The following is a 9,767-nucleotide window of genomic DNA, read 5'->3' as shown; positions in this document are numbered from 1 at the left end:
AAGGGCCCCACAGCCCCCAAATTTAAAATGAAAGGAGGATGTAAGACCCATCTGCAGCCTGGTTTTTTGTTTTTGTTTGTTTGTTTGTTTGTTTGTTTGTTTTTATTCATTGCAAAGCCTATCAAAGGATGGGGAAGCCCAGCCCCGCTTCCTCCATGACTCAGGCAGAAATAAGATACACCTTCCCTCGACCGTGACCCAGGAAGATGACCCAGATCCAGAGAAAGCTTGGGAAATGTCTGGGATGTCCTGGAAACTAGGAATCCTACCGCAGAATCAAAGAGAGAGCTCATAACTTCTTCAGGAAAAATGTGTTTGTTTATTTAAATTAAAAAATAGTGTGAAAATTACAAACTGTTAAATACAGAAGACAATTTTATACAACTTAATAAGAATAAGAAGGAAGTATATACACCACTTTTTTAACAGGCGCAGATAGAATTGCACCAAACTTCAGGATTAAGCAATGGAAAATGTGACAACGCACATGTCCCTCGCAGTAAAGCTTCAGAATTCAAGTGATTCCAGGCAAGGGGCCAAACTGAACTTGGCTACTTTCACCTCAAACAGCCCCCTTTGGAGTAAATCCACACTCTGAACTTTTAAAGTGAACAGAGGGCCCTTTTCCCCCAAACATAAATGTCCTCTAGCACTGCGGGAGAGCACTGATAAACCAGCTCCTCTACTGTTAACCCTTATGGGAACAGTAGCGACTGCTATCTTCAATTGAGCAAGATCATGTTTAAAAAAAATTTTTGTTGTTTTATTTTGTTTTTACTGGAATTAAACTTGACCTTTCGATGTGCTTCTCTTCCTGCTTGCCTTTAAGGGCCTAACGGGTTTGCTGCAAAGCTACCGAGGGCAGGAATACACAGAGACGTTAGCCAGCATTCCTGAACATTTGCTTTTAGACTTCTGGTTTCTCAGCTGAAGTATTAACATTCTGCTACCCAGGGAACTTTGCAGAGTAAAATGTGGTGTCAGTCTCCCGGGTTCACTGCTGGGAAAATGACAGCATGAACCGGGTGGCGATTCACCCTGAATCTCCCAGTTACATGTGTTCTGAGTTTCCAACTGCTCCTTTAAATAAGCAGATCCGTTCTCAGACTAACTGGCCAAGTGGGAAATATTTTGTCCAAGCTTCCTCACACCAGGCCATACAGGATTTATCACAGAGTCTTAAAATCCAAAGACATCCTCCCAGCCCCCTGGGGATCTAAATTCAGGAGTCTCATGAAGGCAGTAAGCCTCTTGACGACATGCCCAGGACCACACAGCAAATCAGTGTCAGGGCTCGGGATCAGAAAACAGAACCTGTACCCCTGCTTTGTACAACCTCCATCTGAGTATTCCCTTCAAGGTCTCAGCTATGTGACAAAATGCCATATCACGGAGGCCCACTGTATGTCAGCTCCCAGCTCAGAAAACTAGGCTGGGAAAAAAGTAGCAGCAGAGCTAAAGACTTGGCCTTATTCAACCCCACATCATCCCTTCTAGAAAGATCAGGAAGAGTCCCCTGCACAGCTCTTCAGAATGCAGGTTCGATTTTGGGGAAGCCCCTCCAACCAAGAAAACATCATGCCCGCGTGCAATGCTGGATGGTCTGAGGTCAGAGTCTAAGGTCATAGGTTAGACAAAGGGTCAAAACAGCAGATTCTGTTTTCTAATCCCAGCCAATATTAACAGGTTTAAAAGTTGCTTTTTTTTTTCTTACAGTATGCAAAAGAACCAGGTTTGAATCTTTTTCTGCCATCAAAAGTCCTCCATCAGACATCCCCCTGTAACCCAAAAGACCTGCAAAGGAAGCTCCATAACCTGACGTGAGCTAAGGCCACAGGTACACCGTAGAGGTACTTACAGTCCGGATCTAGAACAAAGCTCTAGGCAAATTAGCAAATCAAAACCAGTCCCTCCACATGTCCTAGGCATTGGGCAGCCCTGGGAGTGGGCAGATCCCCTGGGGGTTACCCAGGACATTCGGCGAGAAAACAACAGCAAGCACAGAGACCTGCCAAATTCGGAACTGGAACCCCAAGCCCCAGACCCCAAAGTCAAGGTGCACGCTGCCCATCTTTGGGGCTTTCCAGGGCCAGGTCTACACCACAGGCCTGGCGTGGATTCCTGGCTGCTGACTCCCACGGAGTCTTGTCCCCCACCGCCCCCATGCAGGGGCTCGCCAACGGTCTCTTTAAAGTGGCAGCTGCCCTGCCAAAGTGAAAGCAGACACGGAAAGTGTCCTTCCCCTCTCTAAGGGTGCTGGCTGACGGGGCCGCCTCCCGGGGCTCTGGGGGTGCTAGGAATTCTGATGGATGTTCTCTGAGGACCCTTCACTGCTTTCGTTGAGGAGCGTCTCTGAAGTCTCCCCCAGCTCATCATCCGCCCCCTCCTCCTGGATGGTGAGGTGCACGTCTGGGGAGGAGGACTCAGAGCTCACGCTGTCTCCTTCCATGGAGCAGAGGGTGCAGGACAGGGCAGGCGCCACGCTCTCCTGCAGCATGTTCAGCATCATGGGCACCTGCACCGACCTCAGGCCTGACACCATGGGCAGCGGCTTCATGGCCTCCCCCCAGAGCCTCTCCTCATCTTTGTACAGCAGCAGGAGGCTGGACTTCTTCTCCCGCCTCTTAGATTTCATATAGCCCAGCATGATTCCAATCAAGAAAATGCCGTAGAAGGACATGACAACCAGAACGTAGAAGTATTCGTTGCCGTTGCCGCTCTCACTGCCGGGCACATGGGACAACAGGTGGCTGCTGGGGGCTTCGGTGCTGGGGTGCGTGCTGTTCAGAGGCTCCATCTTCAGCATTGAGGCGCCACGCACACGGCCAGGGTCTGCGGAGAAACCTGCAGGTTAGAACTTGCCCACGGGCCCGCAGTATAGGGAGGAGGCTGAGCGCGAGTTTATGGGATTGCCGCATCAAAAAACCTGACAACTGCATGGAGAAATCCTGGTAGGAAGGCGCACAGAATAGCTAACGGGGGTTAGCTGTGAGAGGCCGGAGTGAATGGAGGGAAGGGAGGGAGGCGTAGGGAGAAAGGCGACAAGGACTTTCCTTTTTTAGGATATACACGTCCTCATATCTGCATTTCATAAAGCGAGCGTGTAAAAAGCATTGCTTTTGTCGTTTTAAAAGCCAAAGGGAAAAATCAGCCTAAGACAAGGGAGTTTAGAGAAAATAAATCACGTTTTAGTCACTGGGAAACTTTTTCTAACAGAGCAGAGAAAAGAAAAAAAAAGAAAGCGTCTCCAACGTAAACCTATTTTTAATTCAAAACTGGGTTTCCTGAGAACAGAGAAAGGGAAGGAAAACCTCATCTACTCACTGCACAGAATAGCCCTCTCTCAAATGTTTCTGAAGCCAACTTGCATTGCTAACTTACCCAAGGCTGGCAAATTCTTCTGATTTGTCCTGAGTTGCTAAGTGGCCAAGTCCAAGAGCGTCCTTCCTCTCTGCGGGGCTCCGTGCTCTGACAACTCTGCCGCTGCCCTTGGGATATATAGTCAAGAAATGCATCGTCACGTGTTCTGGGAGGAAGATTTACAACAGAGGTTGTTCGTGGCAGAGTGAACAGCACTGCGGTTCAATTCACTGAACTCCGCAGCTGTGCACAGAAAGAGACTGGGAATCGGAGACCGCTCCTCACCGCCCCCCAGCCCCGAGCCAAAGTTTCCAGGTGGCCCTGAAAAACGAGTGGAAAGAGGAGAAAAGAATGTGCCCTGTTGGAACTGTTATCCCAAAGTGTGCTCTCATTCAAAATGAGCTCCTGCTGCATCTCCCTCTCGGGGAATAACCATGATGCCTCCGCAGATTTTCAGAGACAGTTAAATACCATCGTCGGGATAAAAGACAGTTGGAAGCAAGTGCAGGATTTACTGTCAAGACACTCGCGCTTATGTTTCAGTTCTTCCACGAACCATGCAAATGTCATAAACCCTTACTGAACCTTTCTGCACCTCAGATGCCTGATCTGCAAACTTGCTGGGTGTGGGAGCTTTGACACGGGGAATCAGATGAGCTGTTGGAACTTCTGAATCCCTGTCAGCTTCATCATTCTAAGATTTAAGGCTGCCTGGTACAGGGGAGCCTTTTTAATACCCGTCTTCTGCATCAAGCTCATACATTTATTTTTTATAATTAAAATATATCTTCCAGATTCTCTTCAGTCACCTGCATGAAGTGAAAATGGGTTACAACGCAAGACATGGTGAACAGGTTTTCTCCTGTTCAATGGCACAGTGCTTCTCCTTCGCAGCGTCCCACAGAGACCATCCACACATCTCTTTGCTGTCTCTGGCGGGTCAGGGGAGGAGCAGAAATTCTTCTGGTGACCTGCTGAGCACAGTTCACGCTTTTAAAACCTATGCAGACCTTGTGTTAAAATGGTCACTGTGATCAAAATTGGAAAAAGGAATTGAGGACTTTGATGTCAGTCCATCCGCTCCCCGGGATGCTTATTCTGAGAGGCTATTATTCTAAGTTAAAGTAAACTGGGAGGGAGGCTCTGTTCCCAGTGGTCTGGTGGCCTATGAATTGCAGCCAGACTGTCTTGGGGAATCGACTCTAGAGAAAACATTTCTCGTGGTTCTGGCGTCGTTCAGCTGAAGCAGGGGGCGAGCATGGCAACATCCCTTGTTCCCATCCGGAATGTATAGAGCCCACGCACTGGGACCTTCATGGCGGCTACATGAACCCACCCAGGTTAGTGCCTGGCCCTAAGTCTGTTGGGATACCTGTGGAAGAAGCAGACTAATGAGTACGGAATGCTCTTTCCCCACTGGTCTCCTCACCTGATGGCTGAGGCTGTGTTCACCCATAAGTCCCCAACTGGCTCCAAGGTATAACTGTTGAGCACCCCAAGGCCAAGTTCATCTGTACACTGGACCTTTGCTCACACCAATCAAGACATCCTCACAGTGTATCAATACTTGAAAAGCTCCACAGCTACCTTGACGGAAGTAGACTTGGCCTTATCAACTTGTATTTATCTTGAGTACCTGAAAACTTCCATCTTCTGCTATGCCTACCATGGTTTGTCAGGGTCATCAGAACAAGAGAGACTAGGGAGAGACAGGGAGGGACACGTCTGTTGATCGTGAACCCCATACTATAGATTATGTACTTTGGGACATATGAGTTTAGTAATCACCCATCAACAGCCAAACACGGCAGACTGGAAATTTTGAGGAGGCAGACAGGAGATGGAAAAAAGGAGCAAGGAAGCATGGAACCTGGTGCCAGGAAGACAAACCAAAGCCAAAGTTTCAAATAAGAGAAATACCCAGAATCAAACCAACAGTCCCAAGACAGTAAAACCAATAAAAGACAGATGAGGACCAAGAACGCAGTCCAAAAGACAAAGCAATTCTGAGACATAAGGAAGAGCAAAATCTTTCACAGGCATAAGGGAGGGAACAGTCCAGATGAAACTCTGCTGGATGCCTGCTTGGTGTCTCTGCTTCTTCAAGGACTCCATGCTGACTCGATGTATAGATGTTTCTCCTACACATCAGTGAAATGATGCAAGGCACTTAGCGCCCTATCTGCCAGATGGATGTGCTCCATCGGTACTTTTTGGTGTCGTCTTTGCGAGTGCTTTGTTGCTAATTAGAACTTCAGGTTGCTTGATGCGCATGTGCCTGACTCCAGATTTTTTATCGTTGCTCTTTCCTCTCCCACCAAGAATACAATTTAAGTTGTGGGGCTTGCAACCTCATTACACACAGCTCCATCCTCTCTCCAGCTCTCACTCTTAACACTATTATGAGAATTATGGCAGTAAATAATGGCATAAATAGTGAGGGAGGAAGGAAGAGCCTCTACAAAGTGCACTTTATCAGGGTGAGGATGGCGACACACAAGAATTATTAATTACATCTACTCTATGCCACAGTGTTAAGAGACAGCAGTGTTAAAGAAGTAAATCCATCTTCCGCATATTTTCTCCTACTCTATGACTCGCATTTCCATTTTCTTAACAGTGTCTTTTGAAGAGCAAAACTTTCTTCTTATTGATGGAGACCAATGAATCAAAACTTTTTATGGTTTGTGTTTTTTTGTATCTTAAGAAATTTTTGTCTAACCCAAGGTCACAGAAATTTTCTCCTATGAATTTTATAGCTTTAGCTCTTACACTTAGGTCTATGATTCATGTCAAGTTAATTTTTGTATGTAATGCAAGGTGCGGATGAAGACTTATTTTCTTGTCGCGTCATCCAACCACTCCAACATTACGTATTGAAAAGACGATCCTTTGCCCATTGAGTCGTCTTGAAACCTTGATCAAAAATCAATTAACTGTATATGTGTAAGTCTATTTCTGAGCTCTTTATTCTGTTCTTTTGATCTATTGATCTTTGTATCAATGACAGGCTGTTTTGATAAATCCATTCTAAGCTGGCATTTTAAATGAGTCTAAGATTTCTGCAGCCTGTACTTAGCTGAGTGTCTCTAGTCAATTGAACATTTGGTGAAGGCTTTGCTTACCTCAACCCTGTGAGGTAAAAATTACCATAACCATTCCATACATAAGGAAACAGAAGGTCAGAGAGGCTAAGCAAATTGCCCAAGCCAGACCAAGAGTAGTAGGCTAAGGATTCAAACACAGGTCCGAACAATGCCAGAGTCCATTCTCTTTTTCCCTGCCCTTTGCCTCACTCATTGAGAATCAGGAAAGGGACTGAGTAAAAGTAGAAAATAGAAGATGGGTTTTTCCCAGCTTTCTTTTAAAAAGTGAATTCCCGGGGCACGTGGTAGCTCAGTCGGTGTAGCAGCGTCTGTGTTCAGCTCAGCTCATGATCTCAGGGTCCTGGGAATCCGTGCTCAGCGGGGAGTCTGCTTCTCCCTCTGCCCCTCCCCCTGCTCCGGCTCCCTCTCTTTCTCTCTCAAATAAATAAAAACCGTAAAATAAAGAAATAAATAAAAAGTTAATTCCTATGTGGCCAGATGTAAATACAAGTGTGTATTTACAAACTGACTCAAGCATAAATGCTATCATGCAATTGCAAACTGTTTATTCTGAACTCATGCTATCAGAAACTTTGGGAGCTACACCAACCTTATGTAGTATGTTCCAGAAGTTATCAGTGAAATAGTCATATTTTTAGCCTATCTCCATATTGTCCTAGTAAAACAGTTTCCCTTGTGCTTATATTTACAGCTGATTTCTGATCTTGTTTTGATTTTTTTTTCCCCTACCCAATCCCTACCCACAACTTTCTCCAGAGCTTTGAGTATTTTAACTTCCTGGTAACGTCATTTTCACCAAATAACCCTGGCCACACATCTCTGAAATTATGTTAGCAGCTTCTGTGACTAAACAAACTTGGTGCTGGGATAAGAGCGTCGTGGTGAGTCTCATCAGACTGAACGTAAGCCTGGAGTCCAGAGTTCTGACCCCACTCGGCCTCCCCCATGCTACGTGACTGACTCAATTACATCATTTCTCTGTGTTTCAGTGCTGGCCCCTCAGGCATGTCAAGACTAGGATAATTAATTGTCTCCAGATACTCAGAAATGTCCCATAATCCACGAGGATAGCCATCTTCAGAGTAAGGAACAGAGTAGAACAAGATATGGGATAACCAGGCTGCAGGACTGGCCGAATATTGCAAAATGCAGCTCTCAGTGTCCACCCCTGATGTTGCTGTTCCCAGAAACCCTTTCTGAAAAGTTGTGTCTGGGAACTCTTGCTGTGGTCATCCCTTGTAATACCCTGAGTCACCGTCCCTGGACACATGCTTTGTAGCATTCCTAGCACTTGGAGTAAAACAGCACTGGATATCTGCTAGTGCTCAAGAAGGTCTCCAGACCCCTCCTAGAGCACCAGGTGTGTCTCAGGGGCATGTGGCTGTAGGCAGGACATCACCCACAAGAGATTAGGATGCAAGAACTCGGCACTCTTAAAATTGGAGAATGCCTGATAAAGTTTGTCATTAACTTGCCCTTGTTATTTATTCAAACTCTTTTTTGCCTGGTACTTATTTAGCAAATATTTGCATAGTGCCTGAAATCTCAGGACTGCTATAAACACCTCACAATTTTTTTTCTTATTTAATCCTCCACAAAAAAATGCTGTGAGATAGGCTCTGGGATCATCCCCATTACATGGATAAGGAAACTGAGGCACGGAGTGGTTGGAGTAGCTTGCCCGAGATCACATGGCTAGTACATGGCAGAGCTGGCCCCAGAACCCAGAGCTGAGATTTTGAATACAGAGTCTTTGAGTCTCACCACCACCCCTCATGGCCCATTCTAGTTAACTGAGTGTCCCAGGCACAGCACTATGCCCTGAATCTGCAGGAGGTGAGAAAAGAGAGAGAGAGAGAGAGAGTCTCAACGTCTCCTGCAACCTGCAACCTGTTGGACATGGAGGATTGGGGTCATACCTGTACCTGGAAGAATCTGAAGAATCAGTTCTGGCTCTGAAGAAAGGCTGTTGAGTAAGGAAAGCTCAGGCTCCCAGAGTTTAGTTTCTGATAGGACAGATGTGGGCCACAGAGGAGGGAGCTCAGGTCTGTGTAGACCTGAGATACAGACTAGTTCCTGCCCAAGATGGCAGCCCACGGGCTCAGGGAAGAGATTTGTTCCCCACATCCAAAGAAAGTGCCTGGAATGGAGGTAGAGCCCATGGTCCTCCCCAACAATGGCTTTCAGTCTTCCCAAGGCCCAAGGGGAGGGGAGCACTTAGGGAGAGGGAAGGACAGAAGAAGTTTAACTGTAAATGAACTTGAAAGGTTCCTACCATCATGTGGGAGTGAACTATTTAATTACCAAACGGGGGCTGCTTGGGGAGACTAGAACAGCCAGAGGACTTTTTGTTACCGAAGAGTAACCAGAAAGGCCGTGGGATTGGCTCCCAGACTTCCACCCTGGGGCAGGAGAGGAAATGGCCCCTGAGTATGAGTCTGAAGAAGTAACAGGACTCATCCTAAGGGTTGCCTTGTGATGACACCCTGCAAGCCTCGCCTGTTTATCAGGAAATTACACGTGCAGAACGCTGGCCCCAGTGCCTGCAGCTGTTGAGTGTCTGCTTATCACTAATACAAAGCAGTGTTACAAAAACACAAAAAGACAACATATGGGGAGCTCCATGGCAGGATCTACCTTAAATTTAAGTTGAAGAACTGGAAGTGATTGTTCACAGTTTCATTCCGAGCACCCAGAGTAGAACAGTAGCAAGAATGTGCCAGGGACTCATCACAGACGTTCTTATTTAATTTCCACAAGAGCCCAGGGCAGGCTGTCCTGAGCACAATTGTATAAATGTAGAGAATGGGGTCTGAGAAGGCAAGTAACTCATCCTGCTCCCACAGCAGGACACGGCAGACCTGGGATGGGCCACCCTGCCTCCCACTGAAACCATGCCAGACACGTACTCCATTCCCAGGACGCACACTGCTCGGCCGTCGCTGGTCACTTCCTCTGGCCCCAGCTAATCAAGGGGTCAGGACTGGCTTTAGAACACCACTGACAAAGGGTGCTCGTGAAGGGCTTCGATGGGTCCAGTTGAGGATGGCAAAGCTGACAGTTTGTTATTTTTTTTTAAGTTTTGAAGCCCTTCAAAGATTTTCTTAAACCCTCTAGGTAACAGATTATAACACGGGGCCCAATAAAAGCTAAGAGGCAGACTATAGTGAATATAGTATTACGTACTTGACAGCCGCTGAGAGTACATTCAAAGCATTCTTCCCACAAAAACCGAAAAGTGAGCCGTGTTAACTATGTGAGGTGATGGATATGTAAATTATCTTGTTCTTGGTAAACATT

The 9,767-nt window shown here is 46.5% G+C and overlaps 1 protein-coding gene across 1 annotated transcript; it reads right to left on the bottom strand.

The window, feature by feature from the left end:
- Nucleotides 1-299: 299 nt before the first annotated feature.
- On the bottom strand, nucleotides 300-3,460 carry KCNE4 (potassium voltage-gated channel subfamily E regulatory subunit 4). The gene is made up of 2 exons (XM_047722804.1): nucleotides 3,382-3,460; nucleotides 300-2,832 (listed from the first exon to the last, which is right to left on the bottom strand). The coding sequence occupies exon 2, from the start codon at nucleotides 2,804-2,806 to the stop codon at nucleotides 2,294-2,296; it is 513 nt and encodes a 170-aa protein (XP_047578760.1). The 5' UTR covers nucleotides 2,807-2,832; nucleotides 3,382-3,460; the 3' UTR covers nucleotides 300-2,293.
- Between the last annotated feature and the right edge of the window lie 6,307 nt (nucleotides 3,461-9,767).

The sequence above is a fragment of the Lutra lutra genome, chromosome 3 (assembly GCF_902655055.1).
Source record: "Lutra lutra chromosome 3, mLutLut1.2, whole genome shotgun sequence".
Lineage (NCBI taxonomy): Eukaryota > Metazoa > Chordata > Mammalia > Carnivora > Mustelidae > Lutra > Lutra lutra.
This window is presented reverse-complemented; position numbering and strand designations above follow the sequence as displayed.

Coding starts and splice junctions, on each gene's coding strand:
- KCNE4 (XM_047722804.1), bottom strand. CDS start 2,806: ATGCTGAAGATGGAGCCTCTGAACAGCACGCACCCCAGCACCGAAGCC.